Source organism: Bos taurus, chromosome 15 (genome assembly GCF_002263795.3).
Source record: "Bos taurus isolate L1 Dominette 01449 registration number 42190680 breed Hereford chromosome 15, ARS-UCD2.0, whole genome shotgun sequence".
Classification (NCBI taxonomy): domain Eukaryota; kingdom Metazoa; phylum Chordata; class Mammalia; order Artiodactyla; family Bovidae; genus Bos; species Bos taurus.
In genome coordinates this window covers 53,274,507-53,288,341 of record NC_037342.1, presented here as the reverse complement: position 1 = coordinate 53,288,341, position 13,835 = coordinate 53,274,507, and the positions used below count along the sequence as shown (strand labels likewise).

The following is a 13,835-nucleotide window of genomic DNA, read 5'->3' as shown; positions in this document are numbered from 1 at the left end:
CCAGGCTTCAACAATATGTGAACCGTGAACTTCCAGATGTTCAAGCTGGTTTTAGAAAAGGCAGAGGAACCAGAGATCAAATTGCCAACATCCACTGGATCATCGAAAAAGCAAGAGAGTTCCAGAAAAACATCTACTTCTGCTTTATTGACTATGCCAAAGCCTTTGACTGTGTGGATCACAAGAAACTGTGGAAAATTCCCAAAGAGATGGGAATACCAGACCACCTGACCTGCCTCTTGAGAAACCTTTATGCAGGTCAGGAAGCAACAGTTAGAACTGGACATGGAACAACAGACTGGTTCCAAATAGGAAAAGGAGTACATCAAGGCTGTATATTGTCACCCTGCTTATTTAACTTCTATGCAGAGTACATCATGAGAAACACTGGGCTGGAGGAAGCACAAGCTGGAATCAAGATTGCCGGGAGAAATATCAATAACCTCAGATATGCAGTTGACACCACCCTTATGGCAGAAAGTGAAGAGGAACTAAAGAACCTCCTGATGAAAGTGAAAGAGGAGAGTGAAAAAGTTGGCTTAAAGCTCAACATTCAGAAAACAAAGATCATGGCATCCAGTCCCATCACTTCATGGCAAATAGATGGGGAAACAGTGGAAACAGTGGCTGACTTTATTTTTCTGGGCTCCAAAATCACTGCAGATGGTGACTGCAGCCATGAAATTAAAAGACGCTTACTCCTTGGAAGGAAAGTTATGACCAACCTAGATAGCATATTCAAAAGCAGAGACATTACTTTGCCAACAAAAGTCCGTCTAGTCAAGGCTATGGTTTTTCCAGTAGTCACGTATGGATGTGAGAGTTGGACTGTGAAGAAAGCTGAGCACCGAAGAATTGATGCTTTTGAACTGTGGTGTTGGAGAAGACTCTTGAGAGTTCCTTGGACTGCAAAGAGATCCAACCAGTCCATTCTAAAGGAGATCAGTCCTGGGTGTTCTTTGGAATGAATGATGCTAAAGCTGAAACTCCAATACTTTGGCTACCTCATGAGAAGAGTTGACTCATTGGAAAAGACTCTGATGCTGGGAGGAATTGGTCGGCAGGAGGAGAAGGGGACGACAGAGGATGAGATGGCTGGATAGCATCACCGACTCGATGGACCTGAGTTTGAGCGAACTCTGGGAGTTGGTGATAGACAGGGAGGCCTGGTGTGCTGCAATTCATGGGGTCGCAAAGAGTCGGACACAACTGAGCAACTGAACTGAACTGAACTGCAAGTGAGGGAGGAAAAAAAGTTTGCATACTACTTCAAGAGATTCACTGAAACTCTTAATATCCCCCACAGACCACTATGCTAAAACGAGATTCTCAAAGGCAAGAGTCATGTCTTCCTCTCAGGCACAATGTTGTTTTAATAAAAAAATAAATGATTAGAAAGAAGTGAATGACTGCTAATCATTGCTACCATTTATTACTACCCACACCTATTTTGTTGAGTACCTACCATGTGTCTAAATCATAATTTCATTACCAGATAAGTATTATTATCCCATTTTACAGATGGGGAAACTGAGATTAAGTACAATTGCGTAACTTTAATTGTAACAAAGTTAAACAGCTACTATCAGAACTAGCATAGGATATTAGGTTTCTGACTCCAAGCCTGTAATTTTCCCCTATTCTACACCCTCTCTCCCTTAAATGAAGGTGTTGCTGCTGCTAAGTTGCTTCAGTTGTGTCCGACTCTGTGCAACCCCAAAGACGGCAGCCCATCAGGCTCCCCCATCCCCGGGATTCTCCAGGCAAGAACACTGGAGTGGGTTGCCATTTCCTTCTCCAATGCATGAAAGTGAAAAGCGAAAGTGAAGTTGCTCAGTCGTGTCCGACTCTTAGCGACCCCATGGACTGCAGCCTACCAGGCTCTTATCGACCCCATGGACTGCAGCCTACCAGGCTCCTCTGTCCATGGGAGTTTCCAGGCAAGAGTACTGGAGTGGGGTGCCACTGCCTTCTCCGAATGAAGGTGTTAGTGCTTAGGAAATCAGGAGGGAAATGTTCATATTTAGGAAAAGTATCCCAGAGAATGTGAGGTCATGAAGATTGGGATATGAATAGACAGAAGGAAGGACAAAGTATATAGACAATCCTAAAAATGACAATTAAATCAGATACCAAAAGACTCTGTAAACATGTGTACAATATTCTTAACCTAATGTTGGTCACAATAAAAGAGCAGTCACAGGGGCTCTGGCTGGCTCCCCCACCACTGGCCACCATATCTTGGTCAGTAATTTTCCCCTCTCTGGAGTTAGAGCCAATGACTCTAAGATCCCTCCGGGGCCAAGATCTATCAACCACGACAAACAGAACAGAAATCAGAGTGAACAGAATGTACTCTTAAATGGGTCAGTCACTTTATACAGAAGAGGTATTGGATGGGAAGAGAGATCTAGATAAGACTGATCTTTCCTCACTTTAAATGTTCAGATTTCTGAGTCTCCACAACAGCTATGAATTTAATTATCTAAAAGCCAACCCTTTTTAAGGGTGGACAACTGTCTGGAAGACAACCAAATTATGGCATGAACTCTTCCTTTCAGCTCTGGGAAATGTGCTTCCTCTTCCCTACAATGCTCAGCATTATTTATCATGACAAAAGTAATCTATTTTGGGACTGTATCCACAAATACTCTCTCTCCCCAGTCAGCAAAGAAAGAGCAGCTCCAGCTCTGGAGCAAATGGAAGAGGAGGCCAGTGATTCTAGTGAATGAATGAATGAGGACATAGATGCCCCAGCAGGTAACAAAAACACTTGTCCCATAAGCTTGGGAGTCAGGAACCAGGAAAGGACTACACAGCAACTTAAGAACCAGTCATGGGGCAAAATCTATAGTGTGTGAGTAGCTTCAGATACCAGAGTCCTGGGGTGGGTGGTGACAGTAGTGGGTAAGGGTCCCATGAGGCAAGCACTTGAGAGCTGTTCTATGAGTATTAACAGAATATATCTGTATACTAACAAATATTACTTAAAATAGCATTGTTACTATCACTTACAGAGTAATCCTTTGTTCTAAGCACTTTGCTCAATTTTTCATCAATCCTCTAATAGAAGCATCAAAATAATTGCCTCTTTTCATAGAGGAAAAACATAATTTATATAATGATGTCCTTTTCATTATAGGGGACTGGAATGCAAGGTAGGAAGTCAAGAAACACCTGAAATAACAGGCAAATTTGGCCTTGGGGTACAGAATGAAGCAGGGGAAAGGCTAATAGAGTTCTGCCAAGAGAATGCATAGGTCATAGTAAACACCCTCTTCCAACAACACAAGAGAAGACTCTACACATGGACATCACCAGATGGTCAACACCAAAATCAGACTGATTATATTCTTTGCAGCCAAAGATGGAGAAGCTCTATACAGCCAGCAAAAACAAGACTGGGAGCTGACTGTGGCTCAGATCATGAACTCCTTATCACCAAATTCAGACTTAAATTGAAGAAAGTAGGGAAAACCACTAGACCATTCAGATATGACCTAAATCAAATCCCTTATGATTATACAGTGGAAGTGAGAAATAGATTTAAGGGACTTTTTTTTTTTTTTCTTACATTTATTTCATGTGTTCCCCATCCTGAACCCTCCTCCCTCCTCCCTCCCCATACCATCTAAGGGACTAGATCTGATAGACAGAGTGCCTGATGAACTATGGACGGAGGTTCATGACATTCTATAAGAGACAGAGATCAAGACCATCCTCAAGAAAAAGAAATACAAAAAAGCAAAATGGTTGTCTGAGGAGGTCTTACAAACAGTTGTGAAAAGAAGAGAAGTGAAAAGCAAAGGCAAAACAGAAAGATATACGCATTTGAAGGCAGAGTTCCAAAGAATAGCAAGGAGAGATTAGAAAGCCTTCCTCAGTGATCAGTGTAAAGAAATAGAGGAAAACAAGAATGGGAAAGACTAGCAATCTTTTCAAGAAAATTAGAGATACAAAAGGAACATTTCATGCAAAGATGGGCACAATAAAAGACAGAAATGGTATGGACCTAACAGAACCAGAAGATATTAAGAAGAGGTGGCAAAAATACACAGAAGAACTATACAAAGAAATCTTCATGACCCAGATAATCACGATGGTGTGATCACTCACCTAGAGCTAGACATCCTGGAATGTGAAGTCAAGTGGGCCTTAGGAAGCATCACTACGAACAAAGCTAGTAGAGGTGATGGAATTCCAGTTGAGTTACTTCAAATCCTAAAAGATGATGCCATGAAAGTGCTGCACTCAATATGTTAGCAAATTTAGAAAACTCAGCAGTGGCCACAGGACTGGAAAAGGTCCGTTTTCATTCCAATCCCAAAGAAAGGCAATGCCAAAGAATGCTCAAACTACCACACAATTGCACTCATCTCACATGCTAGTAAAGAAATGCTCAAAATTCTCCAAGCCAGGCTTCAACAATATGTGAACCGTGAACTTCCAGATGTTCAAGCTGGTTTTAGAAAAGGCAGAGGAACCAGAGATCAAATTGCCAACATCCACTGGATCATCGAAAAAGCAAGAGAGTTCCAGAAAAACATCTACTTCTGCTTTATTGACTATGCCAAAGCCTTTGACTGTGTGGATCACAAGAAACTGTGGAAAATTCTGAAAGAGATGGGAATACCAGACCACCTGACCTGCCTCCTGAGAAACCTGTATGCAGGTCAGGAAGCAACAGTTAGAACTGGACATGGAACAACAGACTGGTTCCAAATAGGAAAAGGAGTACATCAAGGCTGTATATTGTCACCCTGCTTATTTAACTTATATGCAGAGTACTTCATGAGAAATGTTGGGCTGGAGGAAGCACAAGCTGGAATCAAGATTGCCGGGAGAAATATCAATAACCTTAGACATGCAGATGACACCACCCTTATGGCAGAAAGTAAAGAAGAACTAAAGAGCTTCCTGATGAAAGTGAAAGAGGAGAGTGAAAAAGTTGGTTTAAAACTCAACATTCAGGAAACAAAGATTATGGCATCTGATCCCATCACTTCATGTTAAATAGATGGGGAAACAGTGGAAACAGTGAGAGAGTTTATTTTTGGGGGCTCCAAAATCACTGCAGATGGTGACTGCAGCCATGAAATTAAAAGACACTTAACTCCTTGGAAGGAAAGTTATGACCAACGTAGACAGCATATTAAAAAGCAGAGCTGTTACTTTGCCAACAAAGGTCCGTCTAGTCAAGGCTATGGTTTTTCTAGTAGTCACGTATGGATGTCAGAGTCGGACTGTAAAGAAAGCTGGGGGCTGAAGAATTGATGCTTTTGAAATGTGGTGTTGGAAAAGACTCTTGAGAGTCCCTTGGACTGCAAGGAGATCCAACCAGTCCATCCTAAAGGAAATCAGTCCTGTATATTCATTGAAAGGACTGATGCTGAAGCTGAAACTCCAATACTTTGGCCACCTGATGCGAGGAGCTGACTGATTTGAAAAAACCCTGATGCTGGGAAAGATTGAAGGTGGGAGAAGGGGACAACAGAGGATGAATTGGTTGGATGGCATCACTGACTCTATGGACATGAGTTTGAGTAAACTCCGTGAGTTGGTGATGGACAGGGAGGCCTGGCGTGCTGCGGTTCATGGGGTCGCAAAGAGATGGACACGACTGAGCGACTGAACTGAACTGTAATGATAGAGGAAAAAAACAAAAGCTTTTAAGTTGCCAAAGTTTTAGGTTTGCTAAGACATGCCAAGAATTCAAACCAAGTCTAAATCCAAAGTCCATGTTTTTCATTCTGGTGTGTGTGTGTGTGTGTTTGTATACACGAGTGCTCAGTCGCTCAGTGGTGTCTGACTCTTTGCAACCCCATAGACTATAGCTGACCAGGCTCCTCTGTCTATGGGATTTTCCAGGCTAAAATACTGGAGCAGGTTGCCATTTCCTACTCCAGGGGATCTTCCTGACGCAGGAACTGAACTCATGTCTCTTGTGCTTCCTGCTCTGGCAGGCAGATTCTTCACCACTGAACTACCAGGGAAGCCCATTCTGCCATACTACCTCTCAAAAATACAATAGCAATTAACAGCAGCAAAATTCATATAATAATAGCCTAAACAGTTCTACCATTTTTTGAGTACTTGCTATACGCCAAACATCATTTCCACTAACCCTTGCAACCATTCTATGAAGCAGGTATTTATACCCCCATTTTACTGTGAGGAAACCAAAGCTCAGAAAGATGAATTAACATACCTGATGCACATAGCTAGTAAGTGATGTTTGAACTGACCTTTTCCTATGTTCTTTCAAAATTGCTTTTGTTTGTAGTTTTTCCTTTGGCCATTCTTCTGAATATGTATAACATAGTGACTATCAAAGACTGTCTTTGCCCTGAGTCGTTATAGTAGTTAGAAATACAAATTAGAGATTCACACAGACCTGGGTTTGAATATCAGCTCCTCTGTGTTACTAGCTGTATGATCTTTGGAAAGTCTCTTAAAAAATATTTGGCCTCACATACTATATGATTTCATTGATATGAAAAGAGCCAACTCATTAGAAAAGACCCTGATGATGGGAAAGATTGACGGCAAAAGAAGAAAGGGACGTCAGAGGATAAGATGGCTAGATATGATCACTGACTCAGTGGATATGAATCTGAGCAAATCTGAGAGACAGGGGAGGACAGAGGCTGGCCTGCTACAGTCCATGAGACTTCAAAGAGTCAAACTTGACTTAGTGATGAACAATATCAGCAACTTTAGGCCAAGTATATTGTAGGCTGGGTACCTACAGACATGAAGAAAATACAACTGCCCACCCACAATCTTTCTAATGAGGAAAGCAGATGTGCAAATTACTTATTATATTGCAATGAGATCAGTATAATGGGCTGCACAGGTCACAAAGAAATGAAGGACTGACAGCTGGGAAGATCAAGGAAGGTTCTCATTCCTCATTTCACACATGAAGGAAACCAAGATTATTATCAAATTAGGGAGATGTAAAATACTCAGAAAAGGAACGGCAGTGGGGTTTTAGGAGGGATAGAAAATCTAGGGTCCAATCTCAGCATTACCACAAAATAGACTATTGACCTATAAGCAAGGCATTCATTCATATAGGCATTTGGTAAAGCATTTGAGAACTATTATGTATCAGGTATTGTACCAGTAATTTCCATCTCTTTATTTGTTGTGCCTGCCAAGATTATCTCATAGCGAGATAAAATGAAATTATGAAAATGAAAGCAGTTCATTAGCTGCAGAATAATGTTAACATTCCTATTTGTATAGTTATTCGCACAAAATACTCTTACTGACATTATTTTCTATAATTTTTATAACTCCATATGATGGGCATTATCACTTGCATTTTACATATAAAAAACTAAAGCAGAGAGGCCAAATTACCTGCCTAAGGCCACACAGCTAGCAAGAGGTAGAACACAGCTCTGATGCAAATCCCATAAATGTAAAGTATTAACTAACACTTCAGACACAAATACAAGACTGCATACGATTAAGTGCCAAAAATAATACCAGCTAAGAGTTCAAAAAATAAACAAGCACTTTGGCTAGAATGGTCTGAAAGGTTTTAAGGAAAAGATTAGATCTGAGCTGCGCTTTGAAAAATGGAGCATTTGGAGGTGGTGAAAAAGTAAGGGCATTCTGAGAAAGGTCCTGGAGATCAAAGATTAGGAATTCAGTATTGGGTAAATAAAGAGGACACTACCTGGTCAAAAGCGACAGGTCAGAATAGAAGAGGGAAATCAGTAACAAAGGAATCTAGAAGGGAGAAGTGACATCAGACTCAGAGAGGGGCCCTATATAATCTTATACCTTAAGGTGATAGCCTATGACAGATTTCCATGGGTTCTTCAGGAGTATGTGTGTTGTGTGCTGTGCTTAGTCGCTCAGTCGTGTCCAACTCTCTGCTACCCCATGGACTGCAGCCCGCCAGGCTCCTCTGTCCATGGGGGCAGAATGGCTAAAAACAGTACACCTTGAACAATGATTGCTCCCTTTCAGCAGCATTCCTCAGATTCAAAGCTTTTAGAGTAGGAGCTTGGAGTCACCAATCTGACCGTTTTTAACAATTAAATTTAGAAACTTTACAGTTTTTTTTTTTCTTTCTATAATTCTTTTCACCAGATCTAGTCAAATTCTCACAATCTGGCTAAAGTGAACAACTGAGAGTTATTTCGTTAAGAATAAAGTGAGGTTTGGGATCTTAAGGAAACAAAACTAGAGACATTCAGGGGCTGCCCCAAAGTAGGACTAGTAGATCTGTGAGCGACAATGATCATGTTGATTTATGTATCATGGAGGTATAGCCTCCAAATTAATTCCTCAAATAAAATTTTAACATAAATTGCTAAAAAAAACAAAGTCATTATTCTAAATAGTATGATACAACTGAAAAAGCACAATTTTAATCTGTTAAGAGGACAAAGGAAAGCAAAGGAATGCTTTATGGTGGTTCATATGGTTTTACTGCAGTCACGTAACTAAGGGTTTGTAAGTCAAAACGTTCTTTTTATTATTACGCTTCCCTATCGCCAAGTAGCTTCCCTGGTAGCTCAGGTAGTAAAGCCTCTGCTTGCAATGCGGGAGACCTGGGTTTGATCCCTGGGTCGGGAAGATCCCCTGGAGAAGGAAATAGCAACCCACTCCAGTACTCATGCCTGGAAAATTCCATGGATGGAGGAGCCTGGTAGGCTACAGTCCGTGGGATTGCAGAGTCGGACACGACTGAGCAACTTCACTGATCGCCAAGTAGCCTCACATCCCAATCTGTTCAGCGAGTCAAAACGGTATTCTTAGAAAAAAATCTGGAAGTTGATGACTTAAAGCAAAAATAAAATGACCTGCTCAAGGTCATAGATACTATCCGGACCTATTCGGGTGATTGCCATTGCAGGTCTCCTATCTATCCAGGCCAATGTGCGGCGAGGATAGCACGGAGGGGGCGTGGCGCGCGGGTTACCGCAGCCGAATCCTCCCCGGAACAGAGGGGAAAGCGCAACCCTTTGACAGGGCGCCGCACGTGCTGCCGGGAAGAGGTTGTTCTTGCCCGAGTCTCTTACCCGGATGTCGGCAGCCGCGTTATAGCCCCGCCGCCCCCTCGCAGCTCCGCTTTCCTCACCACCTCTCTCGTGCCCAGCTTGGATAGACTGCGTTACCTTTCCTAGTGCTCCGTTCATCCTTGGCGGTAGCGCGGCCCGTACTTTTGCCAGATGAAGATGGGCTCAACAAGCCGCGACCCCACTGAAAACACTGACGGAACGGCCTCGATCCAGTCCGGCAACAATATCCGACCGAGACTCACTCAACTGCCGCAGCACCTTGGTTCCGGCAGCTTCTGAGACTTAAGTGTCTAGAAATCCTCTCAGTTTCCGTTCTTATTACAGCTCAAATGTCACTTTCACTGCCATCTCTGTTTTGCCCCAATAATTTGCAGACAATTCGGCTATTTGATCTGCCATACTATGTATTATCGGTTTCCCTGATAGCTCAGTTGGTAAATAATCCTCCTGCAATGCAGGAGAACCCGGTTCGATTCCTGGGTCGGAAAGATCCACTGGAGAAGGGAAAGGCTACCCACTTCAGTTTTCTTGGGCTTCTCTTGTGGCTCAGCTGGTAAAGAATACGCCCGCAGTGCGGGAGACGTGGGTTCGATCCCCCTGGGTTCGATCCGTGGGTTGGGAAGATCCCCTGGAGAAGGGAACAGCTACCCACTCCAGGGTTCTGGCCTGGAGAATTCCATGGACTGTATAGTCCATGAGGTCTCAAAAAAGTCGGACACGACTGATCGACTTTCACTTAACTCACTATATATTAATTATTTGTTAATTTCTCTTTCCCGTGTTTAATTGCGAATTTCTCACAGGTAACACTAGAGGTAAAGAATCTGCCTGTCATTGCAGAAGGCGCGAGAGACGCGGTTCTATACCTGGGTGGGGAAGATCCCCTGGAGAAGGGAATGGCAACCCATTCTATTATTCTTGCCCAGAAAATCCCATGGACAGAAGAGCCTGGCAGGCTACAGTTCTTGGGGCTGCGGAGAGTCAGACACGACTGAACAACTAAGCCGCAGCAGGGACTGAAATCCTGCCTGATTAATTCATTCCAGGGTCTAGCACAGGACATGGAAATCTGACTTACAACCTCTATTTAAAAGCTGAATGACCCTAAGTGAGCCTTCCTGACATTCAGTTGCCTCATAATAATTGATAATAGCTATTTTTTAGTGCGTGACCACTGTGTGCAGCGCATTATACTCAGAGCATCAATTTATTTCTTATAACAAGCCTATTAGTGAGATATTATCACTGAATTTTACATATAAGGATTTTGCAAGAGGTTAAAAAGGCTTGTCTAGGGCCAACCAACCGAGGCAGAACTGAGTTTCAAACTGTCTCCTTTATGCAAAGTGTTTCCCTCTGACAGACACCTTCTCACGAGATAATAATGTCACAGCACACATTCATTTACTTATTTACATACATCAACCATTTACTTAGTATGACTTTGTGCCAATCCATTGCTTGAACATTGGAAAAACAGAGATAAGTATTATACAGTACCTGCCCTCAAGTGGGAGCTTCCCAGAGGGCGCAGTGGTAAAGAATCTGCCTGCTAACACAGGAGGTGCAGGAGACGCGGGTTCGACACCTGGGTGGGGAAGATGCTGTAGAGTAGGAAATGGCAACCCACTCCAGTATTCTTGCCTGGAAAATTCCACGGACAGAGGAGCCTGAAAGACTACAGTCCACAGTGTCACAAAGAGTAGGATGCAACTGAGTATCCTCCTCTTGTAGAGATTAGTGAGCTTCCTTGGTGGCTCAGTGGTAAAGAACCCACCTACCAAAGTAGGAGAGGCAGCTTCAGTCCTTAAGTGGCTGATAGAGGATTGCATCAGACTAAAAGTTTTCTGTGCAGCAAACAAAACAACAGAGTGAAGAGACAACCTACAGAATGGGAGAAAATGTTTCCAAATAATACATCTGATAAGGAGCTAATATCTAAAGTATATATATATATATATATATATACGGAACTCAACTTGATAGCAATAAACCTGGTTTGAAATTTGACAAAGGATCTGAAAAGACATTTCTCAGAAGATGTACAAATGGTCAACAGGTATATGAAAAGAGGCTCAACATCACTAATCATCAGCAAAATGCAAATTATAACCACAAGGAGATACCTCACAACTGAGTGAATGGCTATTATCAAAGAAATAAAAAAATAAGTGTTTGTGAGGATGTTGAGAAAAGGGAAGCCTTTCACGTTGTTGGTGGAAATGTAAATTGTTATGGCCATTATAGAAAACAGTAAAAACAATATATGTATAATGGAATATTACAACAGCATTTAAAAAGAAGGAAATCCTGTCATTTATGATATGAATGAAACTGAAGGACATTATGTTGAATGAAATAAGCCAGGCACAGAAAGACAAATACTCCATGATCTCACTTATGTGGAATGTAGAACAATCAAATTCGTAGAAACAGTATAGAATGGTGGTTACCAGGGGTTGGGGTAGTGGGGATGAAGAGGAGAAATGAGATGTTAGTCAAAGGGTACAAATTTCCAGTTATGTAGGATGAATAAATCTAGAGATCTGATGTACAGCATGATGACTATAGTTGTTAACACTGTATTGAATACTGGAAATGTGCTAGGAGTATTTCAGGTGCTCTCATCACAAAAAAAGCTATGTGAGGAGATGATATATTAACTAGTTTCACTGTAGTAATCAATTCACTAGGTATACATATATTAAATTATATTTTATAATTTTTAAGTGGCTTGTAGAGATTAGTGAGCTTCCCTGGTGACTCAGTGGTAAAGAACCCACCTGCCAAAGTAGGAGAGGCAGCTTCAGTCCTTGGAAGTCCTTGGAAGGACCTTCCTTCCTATCAGGAAGATCCCCTGGAGAAGGAAATGGCAACCCACTCCAGTATTCTTGCCTTGAAAATTCTATGGACAGAGAAGGCTGGCAGGCTACAGTCTATGGGGTCACAAAGGTGTCGGGCAAGACTTAGCAACTCAACAACAACATAGAGATTAGTAGGGAGGCCAAGTTGTAAACAGACAATTATAAAGCAATAAGGAACTCCACTTACAGAGATATACACATAAACTCTGTACATGAAGGGAGTGCATGGTCACAAAGTCAACATCAAGTGAAATAACCAATATGCAGTCATTTTTATTGTTGTTATTATTACTTTGCTTCTGTTTTTGTTATAATTCTTTTTGTTCTTAGCAAGTAAAAGATGTAAAAACTGGTAAATATGAATGGGTCTTCAGTAAGTCAGAGTTTGCTTTATTGTCAGAAACCCTGCTAAGGTACCTTATCCTACTGCTTTATCAGTCCTTCCTATGCTGAAATTCTAAGGAGTTACAAAGGGCTATTGTAGGTAGTTGCTCAGCAGCATGTGGGATCTTCCCTGACCAGGAATCAAACCAGCGTTCCTTACATTGCAAGGCGGATTCTTAACCACTGGAACACCAGGGAACCCCAGAAGCAAGCTTTCAAATAGGAAACAAAACACTTCAAGTTCTTAGTTTGTATAAGGTCAGATCTCTTTAGGTATGTTTATTTGATTCTCCCAATAATGCTGAGAAGCTGGGCATCATTATACCCATTACATAGATGAGGAACAGAGGTATGAAGAAGTTACCTAGTTAGCATAAATCACACTATAAGTGATGAGCTGGCTGATTTCATCACCTGGACTCCTTCTACTCCATAGAACAGCAACCGCAGGTTTCCAAAAGGCCAGTCTCAGCAGGGGAGGTCCTGTGATTGCTTCCCTTTTAAAATGATTTGACAAATCCCCCTTTCTCTCTCCTCCAAACCACTCAGTGTTGCCATCAGAGTGATGTTTTTAAACAAAATATGACCATATCACCTCCTCCGCCCAAGGACATTTTATACTTCCCACACACTCCCTATAGCACTGCTATCCAACAGAACTTCCTGCAAATATATTCATGTACTATATCTGCTCTGTCCAAAATGGTAACTACCAACCACTTGTGGCAATTAAGCCCTTGAAATGTGATTAGTGCAACCTGGAAAATCCCATGGATGGAGGAGCCTGGTGGGCTGCAGTCCATGGGGTCGCTAAGAGTCGGACACGACTGAGTGATTTCACTTTTCACTTTCATGTATTGGAGAAGGAAATGGCAACCCCCTCCAGTGTTCTTGCCTGGAGGATCCCAGGGACAGGATAGCATGGTGGGTTGCCGTCTATGGGGTCACACAGAGTCGGACACAACTGAAGTGACTTAGCAGCAGCAGCAGCAGGAATTGGATTTTAATTTTAATTAAAATGTAAAAAGCAACATATGGCTAGTAGCTCCCTGGAGTAGTCTATAGGATCAGGTCTCAGTTCAGTTCAGTCACTTGGTCCTGTTCGACTCTGAGACTACATGGACTGGAGCACGCCAAGCCTTCCTGTCCATCACCAATTCCTGGGTCTTGCTCAAATTCATGTCCATTGAGTAGGTGATGCCATCCAACCATCTCATCCTCTGTCATCCTCTTCTCCTCCCACCTTCAATCTTTCCCAGCATCAGAGTCTTTTCAAATGAGTAGGTTCTTAGCATCAGGCAGCCAAAGTATTGGAGTTTCAGCTTCAGCATCAGTCCTTCCAATGAATATACAGGACTGATTTCCTTTAAGATGGACTGGTTGGGTCTTCTTGCAGTCCAAGGGACCCTCAAGAGTCTTTTCCAACACCACAGTTCAAAAGCATCAATTCTTCAGCAGTCAGCTTTCTTTATAGTCCAACTCTCACATCCTTACATGACTACTGGAAAAACCACAGCTTTGACTAGAACAACCTTTGTTGGCA

The 13,835-nt window shown here is 42.2% G+C and overlaps 1 protein-coding gene across 1 annotated transcript in view; it reads right to left on the bottom strand.

The window, feature by feature from the left end:
• MRPL48 (mitochondrial ribosomal protein L48) overlaps positions 1–9,260 on the bottom strand; it is a 54,886-nt gene extending 45,626 nt beyond the window's left edge. The window contains exon 1 of the mRNA NM_001046563.2: positions 9,141–9,260. Coding sequence (NP_001040028.1) covers positions 9,141–9,161 — 21 coding nt within the window. The 5' untranslated portion in view covers positions 9,162–9,260. The remainder of the gene's footprint in view (positions 1–9,140) is intronic.
• Between the last annotated feature and the right edge of the window lie 4,575 nt (positions 9,261–13,835).